Raw genomic sequence first — 16224 nt, forward strand, 5'->3', positions numbered from 1 at the left:
GGGTTTCAGAGGTTTCTGAAGGCAATTGCAGCGATATCTACGTAAGCTCTGCGTAGAAGTTGACGCATAAGGGATTGCGTGTCGCTGGGAGGCAATTATGGGGACAGAAACCAATTGTGGGGTGAGAGAAAATTCTCACAATAAATTTGCTAGTGTTTCTCCCAAATTGGATTGCCAATAGAGCATCCAAATTATTGTACTCAGATTTGCTACTGAAGAATAATAATAAAACCCTCATCTGTTGCACCAGTTTTCCCAAATTGGGTTTTTCTGGGGACAATTGTCCAAAAACAATTGTGTTAAATTTTTGTGTGCACTAGAATTTCTCAGTTTCCAGTATTTTATTTTCCACATTATTTTTATGGTGAAAATTGCAGTAGTGATTTATTCATTGTTTGTCGTAGCAAATAAACTGCATAATTAAATTTACAGTTAGGAGAATAATTTCCAATTATTGCAATAGATGAAATTTTCACATTGGTTACATTGATTACATCTCTTGGACGTGATTTATTCATTGTTTGTCATAGCAAATAAACTGCATAATTAAATTTATAGTTAGGAGAATAATTTCCAATTACTGCAACAGATGAAATTTTTAGATTGGTTACATTGAATATAAATCTTGGACACTATTGAATTCGAGCACTCCATCTTGTAGTTGAGATTATCCTTCATTCATCATTTAAGTACTCTTTTGTCATATCTAAGTATCATTTGTAATTAAGTAATTGAAGAAAATTAAATAATCTCACCCTAAGAAGCACTCAATCACCTTGCATTTGCATTTTAGGAATAGTCTTGCATTAATTAATCAACCTCCAAGCATAAGCTTGGTTGATAGAAAGATAGGGCCACCGTTATTCTTGTAGCTTGCGAAGGATAGACCCTCTCCAGTGGTTAACACGGTGACCTTGAAGTCGTCAGAGCCACAGTCTCTACAGAGTCGAAGGCACCAAGTAGTTAAATTTCAAGGACAGGTATCGTTAACCAAGCCATCGCTTGCTTCGCCTTGACTTCTCTCTACAACTACTTTAGAGACTAGCCTCAAAACAACTAAGGATCAAGGGATTCACCTAACTAGGCATTTAACTAAAATAAACCAAGACTTTGCACCTCACTTAGATTGTAGGACTTGCACTTCATATAGGATAGCTAAGCATCTCTTAAGTAACGATTTGTTCATCCCGTCATTTGGTATTTAATCGATATAAATCAAGTAGTTGACTCCATAAAGCACTGGTCTCACTAAAATAATCCAATCTAATCTATTAACTTGCTAAAATAAACCAAGTGGCTGGGCCATTCAATTGTGTCTCCCCAGTTTGTTGGTTGCCAACAAATCTCGCATTTTCATATTCCATAGGGACTACCACCCATAGCCTGTTGTTGGGAGACAACTAGAACGGAGAGGGAAAGGACCAGAGTGACAGCCCCCACCCTGAGTCGTCGCACCATGCGTGTACAATTTGTGTGACTATTTTTGACGTCGTTCCCGAGGACAGATTTTTTCTATTCCCATTTTCACAACATCCTTCTTTTTACATCATTTTGTCAACTTTCTTCCTTCATTTTAGCCGACAACGCCACAACATTTTTTTGGCGTCGTTGTCGGGGAAAAGTTTATCTTGTTCTCAGCGCTTTAACGACATTCTTCCTAATCTTATTATCATTTTCATCTACTTTGACCCATCAATGCACACTTTTTGGCACCATTGTCGGGGACCAATTTATTGAACCTTGGCATTACGACACTTATCATCATCCTTTCCAATCTCATCATCTTTTCATCTTCTCTCTTTACCAATCCTTCCATATTTTTTCTATCTGCACCTTTAGCACCTGGACATTCGGGTCAGTTTCTTGTTTGGGTGGCAACTACATTGATTCATCCATTCACAAGAGCTTATACTAGAAGGAATCCTAATAGCTTGCTTAACCCCACTTCTAATCCTGAAAATGATTTAACAGCTCGTTTAAACAAATTATATTCTAGTAATCATTTATTCTTTCTCGGACAAGAAGCCCTCTCTGACATCCACTTGCTTTTCCCTGATCCCATCAGTCAAGACCTCATGGATTTCTGCAGGCCTTGCAACTTCACCAACATTCAGGGATACCCTCACAACCTTCTAGATGTCGGTATAGACAAGATTTCGCTTTTGCAAGGGAATAATGCGATCAAAGTTGATGCTCACATCAACTAGTTCACATCCTTCATATTAAGACATGCTCATGCAGCTCAAGTACAATCACGAGGATCTTAGAATGAAGCTCTTTGCCCTTTCGTTAGAGGATGATGCCTTGCAATGGTTTTTGGATAAGTCCAATGGTACTTTTGATTCTTTGCAAGCTATCTTCAATGCATTCAAAGATAAATAAGGGGACCAAAGAGAAGGAAAATATTTATTCAAGGAACTTAACTCTATCAAGAAAAATGAAAATGAGACGGTTGAAGAGTTTAAGCAAAGATTCAATGGTATTCTTAAGGATATGAATCAAGATTACAAGCCACCTAACAAAACATTGTTGGAACAATATCTAGAGGCATTTAGTGTTGATACATCATATGAGATAAGACGCGCTAAGCCTACAAATTTAGTTGTTGCCCAAGGTATAGTTGAAGAATTAGAAAAGGATAAGAAGGCTTATGGTAAATCGGAAATTCCTGGTTTTGAAAGGGGTCCATCCAAATATAAAGGGAAAGAAATTAAAGGAGTAAAGCATGACCCAATTAAAGAATTAACTCAAATGGTTAAGGAAATGAGAATTGAGCATGCTAGAGAAATAAGTGCAATGCAGTCTAGGCTGATTCAAATGGAACAAAATCAAGCTCAAAGTGTCCAACCTATAAACAATAATATTAAAGGTAACAACAATCCATGGCCAAAAAGAAATCCTCCCAATGATCAGAGACCTCCTACTCCTCTTGAGTCTGCGAATGTTGTTGATCAGCCTATTCCATTTTGCAGACCTTGTGAAAGTTTTCATGAGGAAAGTTCATGTGCTCTTGCTAGAAAACTCCTAGAGGAAGGAACCAGTGAGTAGATAAATAATGTTAATGCTTCAAAGGAAAGTCGTTGCACAAACATGATCTCTTCATCTTTTGCCATCAATAACTTCAGTGATGAAAAGGACCCTATCACACAAATGTATGGTGAAACTCTGTCTCAGGAGCAGATTCTAGAAATTGCTAGAAGTAAAGGTTATACATATCAAAGGAAGGGTAAGGAGCCAAGTCAAAATAGACAGGTTGCATCCGAGAAATATAAATCAGGATTGAAAATCGATTGGGTTGCATGGATTAACAATATTAAGATGTTTGTCCCAATGCTTGAACCTCTAAAGATTTGATCTGAAATGGCGGCATTTTTCAAAGCTTTAGAAATGGCTCAACAGGATAAGATTGATACACATCTAAAGGACGAAGAGATTAAGTTAAAGGATCTAAATTGTTACATGACTAATGAGGATAATCAACCTTTCTTTCTTATGTTAGAGGTTAATAATCAATTGCTTCATAACTGTATGTTGGATTCTGGTGCATCAACCAATGTCATGACTACGAAAGTTATGGATCAATTGAATTTGAGGATTTCTAGGCCTTATCACAACATTTGCTCAATGGATTCAAAGAAAATTGAACTCCTTGGTGTAGTTAAAGACTTACAAGTTTCCTTGGCTAACTATCCATACAAGATCATCACCATGGACATAGCAATTATTGATGTGCTAGATGTATGAGGAATGATTCTATCAAGAAAGTTTGTCGCTGACTTAGGTGGATGTATTCAGATGGACTTATCATATGCTATTATTCCTGCAGCAACAGGTGGTATGGTCAGGTTATACAAGGAAGTTGAAAGAAGATACCATGTTGAAAATCCAAGGAGGCCAGATAATGATCTCGAGATTGAGCCACAGGGTCATCCTTCAAAGCATAATGCAGTTGTGACCAAATTCTTCTGGCCTCTATATCATTTTTCTTCATGTCATTTTCCGAACAAGAAAAGAAGACAGCTTGAAATTTACAAAGATGTGCAGGACAATGATGAAAGTTTGCATCAGCCAAAGAGGGTCAAGATTCAGCAAGGGACATCTGACAAATAACCTATGGATCCACCAACAAGCAAACAGGTGTTCCAAATTGTGCCACAAGGATGGCATCTGATGCCATCAGGCATCCTTTGTATAGTATCTCTAACCCTACTCTCTTAGTTAGGATTTCATTTCTGTCAGCAGTTAGTATTCTATTTCATGTATTTAAATTTCTCTGTCTTTTCATATGTTAGGATAGATGTTTTCTAGATCTATATATGACTGATGATATTGATTATAAGCGGATATCTACATTATATATCTTGTTTTCTTGGATGCAGGATTTTGGATTCTCACGTTACTTCAATGAAGCAACATGTCTCCATATGGAGCCAGATGTTGTACCCATTTTGTCACAAGTCCAAGGAAGTTGTGTACACAGTTTTTTCAAGGATCAAAATCGTCAGCCATCCAATTGTTATATCATTGTAAACCCAAACTTTGCAATTTGTGATGTAAATGATGCTAGTACGATCGTTTAATTTTGTAACACCTAGGTAAGCCTTTGATTTTGGCGACAAATTCCATCCTAAGAGATTTTTTAACCTCATCAAATTATGTGTGTTTCTAAACACGAATAATTGGCAGAGTTTTTTCTCCAGCTTAAACCCCAAAGCAAGGGTGAAATTCATTGACAAGGTCTTAGCTACGTCCTAGTGTTATATCAAGTCTTTGTAAAAGTGATTTGGGAATAATTTAAGCTATTTGGCTAAATTATTTTATTATAGGTCACTTGATTTATAATAGATCACATTGTGACGCAGGATTGGGTAATTATTTTAAGGGTCTAACGAATGTGTATTCCCCCTTTGAGTGTTGAATTATTTGTTATGTAAAAATTATTTTAGTGCATGGTCCCTCATATTTAGACACCATGGCTAAAGTATTTGAGGGTGGAAAAAATATTAATCTCCTCTTGTGTCAATTAATTAATTTTTCTGGCTAAATTAGAATTAAATCCTAAGCCAGAAAAAATAATTAATTTAGAGTCAAAAATATTTATAGAGAAATTAAAATTTCTTCAAGTGGAAAATAATCAAAAAAAATCATGGGTCGAAGAAAAGTCAAATTTTCGAGAACACCCATCAAGGAAAAATGGATATTTTAAGAAAAATTAAGCCCTTGGACCTTGGTGGTTAAGTAAAAGTCAAATTTGAGGAAATTAATCCAAAATATTAATTTTTGGACTAATAAAAAATGGTTTTTAAGTGAAATTAGAAATTTTCCTCATAATAGATTTTCGACGGCAAAGATTAAAAGATGATCAAATTATTATCAACAGTCGAAATTATTTTGACGGGGATCAAGCCAACTAGCCATTATTTTCCACTTTGGAGGATTTCTCTATAAATAGAAGACATTTGCTTGTCAAGTCATTATGAACTTGGGCTATTTTCTAGATGATGTAAATTTGTAATGTTGGTGTTGAGCCATTTCTCTGCTGGAAACGTTTTAATATCATAATAGAAAGACTTTGGGGTTCAGTTCATAGTGTTCTTGTTCCATTGATCTGTGGTACGTGCTAGTTATGTGCTAATCCTATATTGTGTGGAATTGTTATATGATTCATTATTTCATTTGTAGGTGATAAGACATTCTATTGGTAAGAAATATTTTTTTATCTTAGGTGATTTGATTCACTATATGATCTAACGATTTGATTTGCGAAAATTTTATAGAGATATGCAGGTACGCTGGCCCTTGGGCTCCAAGTTCACAGACTTTGGGAAAGAGCCGACTATGTTTGGGCTCTAGGAATTTTTATATGGTATTCTAACTTTACAGAAGGGTTTGTGGCCAATATTCCAATTTTTCAAAGAACACGTTTATCCACCATTGTCGTTCAAGATCCATTTCTCAAAAATTAAAATTTTCAAGTATTGTATATGAGTAAATATTTTGTAAATATTTTTTGTAAAATAATTTTGTAAATTATTTCTAACCCTTGTTTTGCGGCAAGTGGGGTTTTTTGGGTTTTTTTCAATTTTGTGTATATTGGGATCTTGGGAAATTTTATTTCAAATTGTGTAAGTGAATTCTCAAGCAAAATTCAAACCTCGTGAGGGGTTCTCTCACCCGAGTGAGATGTTTGGCCCTTTGGAGGAAATCGTTGGCTTTTTTAGGTAGATCTAGGCCTAGGAAGGCAAGATCTGGCCTCCGGCTAACCTTCAGACTCAATGCTCGAGCAAAAGAAGGAAGATGCTAGCCTCAAAGGAGTATTTGTGGCACTTTGTGGCAAATTTTGAAGATCTGAATTAAAAATTTGAATTTGTAGGGGTTTAAAAAAAATTTAAGGCCCTCAAGGCCCAGCGTTGGCCCTTCTAGCCCTAGTCGTAGCCTCATTTCGCTTACTTGGTGAGTCACCAGCCTAGATTGGCCTCCTAACCCTTAGTGTGGCCCTCATTCCCCTTGCCGTCAGCCCTTAAGGGCTGCTGCCTTTCCAAGGCCTTATCTCCCCTCCACTTACCCTCTTCCTCCTCTGCTCCCTCTCAGTAGCCTTCCTCACCCATGCCACAGGCCTAAAGACCTTTTTTTCCCTAGAGGCAGCCTCTTGGAGGCCTGCCCTAGGTGCCGCAACCCCTCCTGGCCTTCTTCCTTGTTGCGGCAGGCCTATTAGGCCTCCTCCCTTAGCTGCTGCCCCTCCTTGGCCTAGCGTTGGCCTCGAGCCCTCATTGTTGCCCTATTCTAGCCCTCTTTGCCTCTTTTCAGTCATCATTTGGTTTATCACTGAGTTTCTTTTGTCACTAATTCTTGGTGGTTGCAGAGATTTTTGAGCTAACAATTGTTGTTGCAGGGGGCCAACTCATTGGAATAATTTTGGGCAAGCAAACTACCCATTCTCAAGACCTAAAGGCCCGCTGGTTTGCTTCCTCAAACCCTCAATCCCATCACTGTTTTACTAGAAGCCTCTGATCAGTTTGGTTACAGTGGTATAAAAAAAATGAAAATGGCATCAAACTAACTAATAAGTCACCTAAATACATTAACAAGTCATTGCATCAATTGGGTAATCATTGTTCAGCATATTTCATAATTTTTTGATGACTGTCACATTGTTTGGAAGGCATCACAAAGTCTGATCATAACAGTGGTATCTGGAGCATTTATCTTTTTTTCATTATCTACAATCTTGTGTTGGCAAAGTTGTTTAAGAAGGTTGCCTTCTACCCTTTCCCTGGCTGCCTCATTTGCATGCATTTCTTTCTTGCATTCATAAACATTTCTCACTGTTTGCATTTTCATTTTGAAGTGCTCTCATTTAAAGAGATAAGTATTGGATATAATTTGGCCTCTTTTGTTTACTGTTGTCATAAAATTTGAGCACAAATTGCATAAAGGTGGTTGATATTTGTTAATGCTCTATTGGTAAGCATACCACATTGTGGAAAGGATTGTTTACATTGATAAAAATTGGATTGTTTAAAGAGATTGATAATTGATTAAATGTTACATTGCTTCCTAATAAGAGATCTAACATATTGTCTCTTGTGAGCTTCATAAATATTTCCATAATCTTGCAATTGTGTAACTCACTCTTAAAAGCACTTGAGTTCCATCTTGAATAATCTGAGTAATCCCAACAATTGAATATCTTGTTAAATTGGTGTCATCTAATTTGGTCATCAAAAGGAACCTTGACTTGAGCATATTTTGTTCTTTCACATTAGCATTGGAGATCTAATTTTTCGATGTGAGATTGGTATTGTGATAATTTGTTGTCATATCCTTTGAAAATTGCTAGTTGTGTATAAAGAACATAAATCATCTGAATTATCAATCTCTTGAGCAATTGTTTATTGGTATCCTTTTCATCCTTGCATTGTCCATAAAGAACCTTGTCTAATTGTTCTAAGTAATATCGTCGATAAGTGCTCCAATCTTTCTTATAGCCATTATTGTCATTGGGTTTATTGTTCATGGTTAAATTGGATATCTAGGATGATAATTTATCTTTGGCATATTGGTGAATTATTATAATTTTAAGGAGCATTAATCTTGTTTTCCATCTATCGCTTGAGCAATTATCTCTTGGTTACATTGAATATATCTTTTGGGCACTATTGAATTTGAGCACTCCATCTTGTGGTTGAGATTATCCTTCATTTGTCATTTAAGTACTCTTTTGTCATATCTAAGGAGCATTTGAAATTAAGTACTTGAAGAACATTAAATAATCTCACCCTAAGAAGCACTCAATCACCTTGCATTTGCATTTTAGGAATGGCCTTGCATTAATTAATTAATCTCCAAGCATAAGCTTGGTTGATAGAAAGATAGGGCCACCCTTATTCTTGTAGCTTGCTAAGGATAGACCCTCTCTAGTAGTTAACACGGTGACCTTGCAGTCGTCAAAGCCATAGTCTCTACAGAGCGGAAGGCACCGAGTAGTTAGATTTCAAGGAGAGGTAACGTTAACCAAGCCATCGCTTGCTTTGCCTTGACTTCTCTCTACAACTTACTTTAGAGACTAGCCTCAAAACAACTAAGGATCAAGGGATTCACCTAGCTAGGCATTTAACTAAAATAAACCAAGACTTTGCACCTCACTTAGATTGTAGGACTTGCACTTCATATAAGCTAGCTAAGCATCTCTTAAACAATAATTATTCATCTAGACATTTGGTATTTAATCAATATAAAGCAAGTGGTTGACTCCATAAGGCACTGGTCTCACTAAAATAATCCAATCTAATCTATTAACTTGCTAAAATTAACCAAGTGGCTAGGCCATTCAATTGTGCCTCCCAAGTTTGTTGGTTGCCAACAAATCTCGCATTTTCATATTCCATAGGGTCTACCCCCCACAGCCTATTGTTGGGAGACGGCTAGAATGGAGAGGGCAAGGATCAGAGTGATAACCCCCGCCCTGAGTCATTGTCGCACCATGCATGTACAATTTGAGCGACAACAAGCCATTGGCCCAATAACTTGTAGCATTGTTTTTTGACACTAAAGGCCACTTAGAGCCTCATTGATTACGTATTTTTTCGTTGATATCTATTGCACTCTATGCCATTTTGATATATTCACCCTTAGATGGCATATAGATGAACAAACTTTGCATATTTTTCCTCTAATAGTTTGGAATCATGGTTTGAAATCTTAAAAATATTTTTTTTCCTTAAAAATTAATCACTTTTTGTATTTTTTTCATTTCTGGTTTGTTGAATGTGATTTGATCCAATTCTGGTTCAAATCCCTGTTAGATAGATGGTTAGTTCAAAATCTAGTTTCAATTTTTAAAACTATGCCAATACCACACACCAGGTATGTAATACGGGTAATTCCCCAACCTACAACTCTAGATAATATTGGATCATGACAAATTTTTTAGGACAAACGTCGAATTTTCAATCTTTTAAGAAGTTTTGATGAATTTGATTGTCATGTAATATATGAAGTGCAGGAAGATCAACAAATATGTAACGACCCATCTCAAATTACGTGCAAAATGGGAATATTCAAATGTATTACATGATTATATAATCGCTATAGTAATTACTAATACACCCTATAAACCTTAACTTTGGGACGAAGTTTTCTGAAGGAGGGGTGTATATAATGACACATCTCGAACTACATGCATTGTATGTATGTGAATATTCCCATTCTGCATGTAGTTCGAGATGTGTCATTATATACACCCCTCCTTCAGTAAACTTCGTCCCAAAGTTAAGGTTTATAGGGTGTATATGCATACTAATTGAATACCTAATTCCTAAGAAAAAAATTAATTTATATTTATGAGTAAATGAATAAAGAAATATTCATAAAATTATAATTATAAACAAATACTATAAATTCATATTTATAATTAAATTAATAAAGAAATATAAAATAAATTTATATCTATAAACAAATATTATACATTCATATTTATAATCAAATTAATAAAGAAATATAGATAAATTTATAATTATTAAATTATTCAAATTCCAAAGTATGTAATAAACAAACACCTCAATAAATTACAGTGTTCCACAAGGATGCGTCCCCTCACCTGGGAATCATGGTTCCTCGCTCCCTTGCGCTCTGGGGACGTTGGGTGATCTGGGGGTTGTTTCCCGACGCTCCCAAAAACATGATATGCATGGAAACTCCAAAGGGGGTCATTTCCTCCCAAAAAAGGAAATGTTTCCTTCGTTTCCCAAAAAATCAAGGTCAAATAATTTTAATAAAGTCAAATTTTAATAACTTTAATGGCTTCCCATACAATTGCTTTTCTGACTGCACATGCGTGTAATCATCCTTCCCTTTACAATTGTCATTTTCTTTACAAGAATATTCAGAATTTTTATCAGAGATTTAAAGGTAAGGAGAAGGTGTTGGTGTAGCACTGTAGACATATTCATTAATACTTGATTCCACAGTTGCAATTTTTCTAGATGCAGGAATATATGGACTTTTGAAAACAGATGAACCAAGTTCACTCCTAGGAGCCTCAACTAGTGTATACTTTGGAGCAAACATCTACATAGCTTCATCTTTTGGAAGCAAGTCAACTTCTCAACTTGAAGGACCCGAAGACTGACTGCCTACTTGCGATGATTTGGAATCTTTTTGTGCCTCTTTGTGGCCAGCAACATCTTCCTTCACATTGCTCACTAAAATCGCCCAAAGATGAAAAATCCACAACAGGAAAAAACATTTGATTTGATCCATCAAGCCCTCTGGCATCTGGACTACTCAGCCCATCTCCGCATTCACCAAGAGGAAATAAAAAAGCTTGAGACAAACATGGCTTATTTCCTTCTTATATCTCAGACAATATCACAATAGTATTTTTATTTTACTATTTTTGTCAGGTCCCTTGTGTTAAAGACCCTAACGTCCCCCCACGTTTCCTAAAAATTGGTGGGGAGCTTTTGCATAGGTCGCTCCTGCGTATCCCCGCTCCCCCGTCCCCACTTCCCGAAAACTTGGTGGAACATTGGTAAATTATATAACATATCACATACTACATAACATAATAAGATATATGTTTTATTAAAACGGAGGACTCTCTTGTCAACCATTAATGCATGTGGCAAATGTGATATATGTGTTATCAAAAGGGAGGGCTTTGTTGTCAACTATTAACGCAAGTGGTGGATGCCTGCTCATACTTCAATAAACCTTATCACCTTATCTCATCGCAGGAAAAAACTTTGATAAGGTGGCCACCGTATGGGGGCAGGGGGGGTTTGATATAAGACAAGGGGAGGGGGGTGGCGGGGGGGAATTTTTCTGCAGAAACACGGAGTATAATAGAGGAAGATCCATAGTGGAAGAGGGAATTTGTGGGTTGAATTAACTGTGAAATCGGGATTTGAGCACTGTTATTGGGGTTTTGGTCACGGGGGCCAGAATTCTTCAATTTCGAAGTCTTTTGGATCTGGGAATCAGATAGGTTGATCCCAAATAGGCAAGGAGGATTTGGTCAGTTTGGTAGCAGGAGCAACGTCAGCCCGAGATCAACTTCAAACGGGATATCCAAGTATGTATCTGCAATTAAATTGGTAATTCTACGTTTAGTTTGATTGTCTGGTTGTTTGTGAAAATCTAGGCATTACAAAATACCTTACATTCAATTAAGAGAAAACAGGATTCCCAAGGGATTGGTTCCCCTCGAAAAAAGGGAGACCAACCCATCATAGAATATATCTCTTCACTTTCAACCTTTAAGCATAAAACAAAATTGAAATTTATGAGGGCCGAAGACTAATCTTGAAAGATTCAACATCAATGGTTTGTAATAATAATTGATATTAGCAAATAAGTAACAGCTATTTACTGTAGTATTACCAAAAAAACGAAAATAGAATTCAGGTTGGGAGGGAGGAATCCAATTTGAAAATGAGTCCAACTATGAAATGCAAAGGGAGACCAGAAAAGAGCCTATACCTAGGATGCCCATTTTACTAGAGGGTGCAACCTGAACCATCATGTTTGCGGCATGCGGGTCACAATGCACAAATCCATGTTTGAAGATCATCTCTGCAAAAGCCTGGCTTATCTGCATGATATATCCAGATGTCCATTTTAGCCAAACACTAGTAAATAGATAGAAAATAAAATCCAGTGTATTATTTTGCTTTCTAAGAAGACATGTTATACATTTGATAGAAAGCAGAATACACAAAATAGCTCTGTTATCAAAGTAAAAGTTCACATGTTCAATGTACTCACCAGTTTTGCAACATCACTTGGCCGAATTCCAAGTCGCTTGATGGCATCCACATCAGTGACCCCAACTCCATCGATAAACTCCATTGTCAACAACCTTGATGTACTCAAATTCCAATAAACTTTGGGAATATAGATAGAAGGTGCAAGATAAGGAGATAATCTTTTGAAATTATAAACACATTGTTCACTATTCTTTGCCTCGTATAGGAAATCTAGCTCCTGGGTTCACAATGAAACAGATCAAACATATTATAATAAAGAGATTCCAATTTGGGATTAAATATACCTCATTATAAACCTTAAAACAGATTAGAGTTCAAATGTAGTTGTAAAAGAATAATTATTAAAAGAAAATCATGGTTCAGATCTTAGCTACTAAGAACAAACTGTATTCTTATTGTAACTAAAGCAATGCAATACCTAGAAGTCATATATGCAACGAAAATTTTGGCCAGTTGAATCTAAAGACAGATATCAATACTTTTTTTACCGGTGAAGCAACATGGCCATGTCTTCCCAGACAAAAGAGATTGTACGGAATATTGCTCCTTTCTCTAGTGTTGTTCATTAGTAAACAAACTATTCAACATCAAGTAAACCTTCAAAGAAATGTTTGTAGCAAAATAACATCTAGATATTTTCATGGTAAAATAGCATGTAGCTATGCAAAAATTGCATACTTGCCTTTGGAAGACTCTCACGCACTTCATCAATTAACCACCTGTAGATGAAAATCCATTACAACCACTTTTTAGAGTCAGGAGGTGCACACATCATGCATGCATGAATTATGCTATTATCTAATGACTACAGATTCCAAAAACTACACCTAATACAATTCAATTAGTGAAAGAAAATCATACTTTTCTTCACTTGTCTGACGTTTTAATTTATGTATTAACAATAAAATACCACCAAAACAGCAGATAACCTTCGAGTGGCAACTACCTATAATCAAATGCAGGAAAAATCCAGTGCAAAGTATTGACAACCAACTCTACAGTGGCGGTATCCACAGCCGCTGTGTCAGTCAAATGTGTATGCTGAACCTATACCCCAATATCATTGAACCAGGAAAATATTTCAGCATGTACCACAGCACTGATATGAAACCCAAGACTAAGGCAGAAAGGCAAAAACTATGATACCGGGGGCATTTCAGCGTAAAAAATAATGATAGGAGCACATAAAATGGTATAAAGTCGAGCTGAGTTCAGGCTCAAATTTTTAGTCAGATTGAGACTCTCTGCAATATAAATTTACCTTGACGGCAACTTTCCTGCCATCATGGGTGCGAGCAGCGTGCACTTGAGCAAGTGAAGCACTTGCCAAAGGAACCCGGTCAAACTCCAAGAACACCTTCATTAAAAAGAATGATATACCATGATTAAGTGTTCAAGACAATCAACATATTTTCACTCGACAGATCCAGAAGATATGTTTCAACAACTTTCTAAGTTCTGCACATACCATTTCTAACATCATGGAAAAGTCATTTTCAGCACTGTAATGTAAATTTTAAAGTTGTAAACAAAAGAGTAGGTTCAAATCATACTTCATGAGGAAGCTTGCCTAGTTCTTTCATAAACACATCACACACTTGTGCATACGAAGATACAGGACACTTGTTCAGCATTGATGCTCTCATAACCAGTACATATTCCTCAGGAATTAGGTATTCCTGCAATACAACCACACAAATTAGGAGAATTGGATTGTCCTGCAATAGCTTCATTTTTTTACCCAGAAGCAAATCTCTAAATGTAGGGAGCACAACCAAAACAGTAAGATTGAACATAAAGCTTTCAAGACAAAGTTTCATCCAAGTCACCTCTCTTATACCAACTACGTAAGTAAACTCTTCTTAATGCATGACTATAATAACTTCTATATTATGTCATTAAAGTCATGTGCCTTAATCATACAGATTGGGAGACTGTTTAGGATAACACCACTACTGTCTTCCTGCACTGTGCCCTGGAGTTTGCTGGATTTCCTTGTGTTCGGCTCTAGCATTTATGCAGATGCATTCTCCTCTGTTCCGCGTCAGCTTGTGCTGCATTTAATTCAGGTTTTCGCAAGGTGCAATCTAATTCATGGGTTGAAATCATGGCATCCAGGGAGGATAGGGATGTGCCTATCCCTTCTGCAATTAAAAATATAGCTTAAACTGGTGATAAAGAAAGGCGGTTATACACTTGCCCGCATGGCTAATAAGAACAGAACTTTTGAGCTTCCCTAAACCATGGTTCTCGTCTTGAAATCGGAACCTTTGTAAGGCTATATGAAACTCTTTCAAAACAGCTCAGATATGCCAATTTATGGACATCCATCTGACAGCCAAAACCATAGCCAAATAGTTGAAGGCAAATTGGGAGACTCAAAAGGGCGTGGCTATAAAGCTTTTACCAAGAAGCTATTTGGTGGTATTTTTCTTGAAATCTAAAGAGACAGATACAGTCCTTGAAGGAAGTCTCTAACTGATGAGAAGAGCAGGCTTATTCATGAAGCCCTGGATAGCTGGGTTTGATGCCTTTGAAGATACACTCTCCTCAGATTTGGTTTGGATGAGACTTCCATCTCCACCTTTTGTGGTTTTGCATGATTTAGTCTTTGAATAGAATGGGAATGCTTTATAATCTTTCGTGCTACCCTAGAAAGTACCTGCAGAGTGTACTAACTTAAATTTTGTAAGTGTCGCTATAAACATGGGCATGTACAAGCCACTACCTGCATCAATCAAGCTTCAGATTCTAAGCTACACCTGGGGGACTACAAGAACATTCTGTTTAAATGCAGAAACTGCTTTCAGCATGGTCAGCTTTAATGATTGTTTCTAAAACATCAAAATCCAGCAGGGGATGCAGCTCAAGAAGATATTGTCACGAAACTCTTTGCTCTGGCCTTTAAAGAAAGCACTAAATCGTGGTACAAGACTTGTCTGATGGAGGGATCAAGGATTGGGATCAATTCCATGAGGCTTTCAATAAGAGATGGTCAACTAAGAAAGATGGAAGATATTTGATGGCTCGGTTTTAGGAAATGAAAAAAGAAGAAAACGAAAAGGTCTGTGAATCAATCAACTGCTTTTGATGGACATTTTGGCTATGTACTTAGAGAAAAGGGTCCTGTTGTCGCCCGAATTGTACACCCAATGAGACAACACTCAAGGCGGGGGCTGTCACTCTAATCCCTACCCTCTCCATTTAAGCTATCTCCTAAATGCAGGCTAACAAGGGTAGTCCCTATAGAGGGAATGATGAGGAACCCATTGGAAACCAACAAGTTCAGGAGATAATAATGAATATCCTAGCAACTTGAATTAAAATTATGTGACAAGTATGATTATCAAACACAACCAATTAGATTCTCAAGATGTAAATGACAGACCAGCAGTCAAAGTTTGATCCCTCCAGCCCAGTAAACAAGGAAAATCAAATTCTTTGGAGATTTGTGCCAGCTTATCAAGAGTTCAAAATTTTTGGATGAGGATCAAGCTACTAGCTGTTATTTTCCACTTGGAGGGATTTATCCCTCTCATTTTCTATATAAGGAAGCTTTCTAGCTCCTCATCATGACTTCATCTTGTGATGTACCGAGCTAAGCTTTGCTGGATTTCTTTTGATAATAAACCATAAGTCTTTGGGGTTTCAATTCAAGGTATCTCTCTCTCAATGATTTATTGTATGTGCTGAATATTCTTAATGCTCTAATTGTGTAATATTGAATATTGTTGTTTCAATAGCCAGTAGTTGGATCATTTATTAGCATAGGTATCTTGCTTTAGGTGTTGGGTTCTAGAGAAACATTTTCAGCCCACTCGATCTAGCAAGTATCTCTTGATCTCGAGGGTTTTGAATATCTATCTAAACCCCTTTTGAAGCTAACAATTTATCTATCAAAGTGTACAGAGATCATCAGGTGATTCAGCCCTTGGGCAACACCCAAGTACATAGC

At 36.8% G+C, this 16224-nt stretch overlaps 1 protein-coding gene across 3 annotated transcripts in view; it reads right to left on the bottom strand.

Moving 5' to 3' along the window:
• Positions 1-16224, bottom strand: part of ATH9 (ABC2 homolog 9) — a 274795-nt gene that overhangs the window by 132201 nt on the left and 126370 nt on the right. For all 3 annotated transcript variants that reach the window (XM_089439644.1, XM_089439643.1, XM_089439645.1), the window contains 6 exons: positions 13823-13948; positions 13531-13626; positions 13216-13316; positions 12952-12988; positions 12268-12486; positions 11983-12094 (listed from right to left, as the gene is read on the bottom strand). In XM_089439644.1, coding sequence (XP_089295770.1) covers positions 11983-12094; positions 12268-12486; positions 12952-12988; positions 13216-13316; positions 13531-13626; positions 13823-13948 — 691 coding nt within the window. The remainder of the gene's footprint in view (positions 1-11982; positions 12095-12267; positions 12487-12951; positions 12989-13215; positions 13317-13530; positions 13627-13822; positions 13949-16224) is intronic.

This window comes from Pinus tabuliformis, chromosome 9 (genome assembly GCF_031772625.1).
Source record: "Pinus tabuliformis cultivar Carrire ecotype Pingquan chromosome 9, CPIR1, whole genome shotgun sequence".
NCBI classification, from domain to species: Eukaryota; Viridiplantae; Streptophyta; class Pinopsida; order Pinales; family Pinaceae; genus Pinus; species Pinus tabuliformis.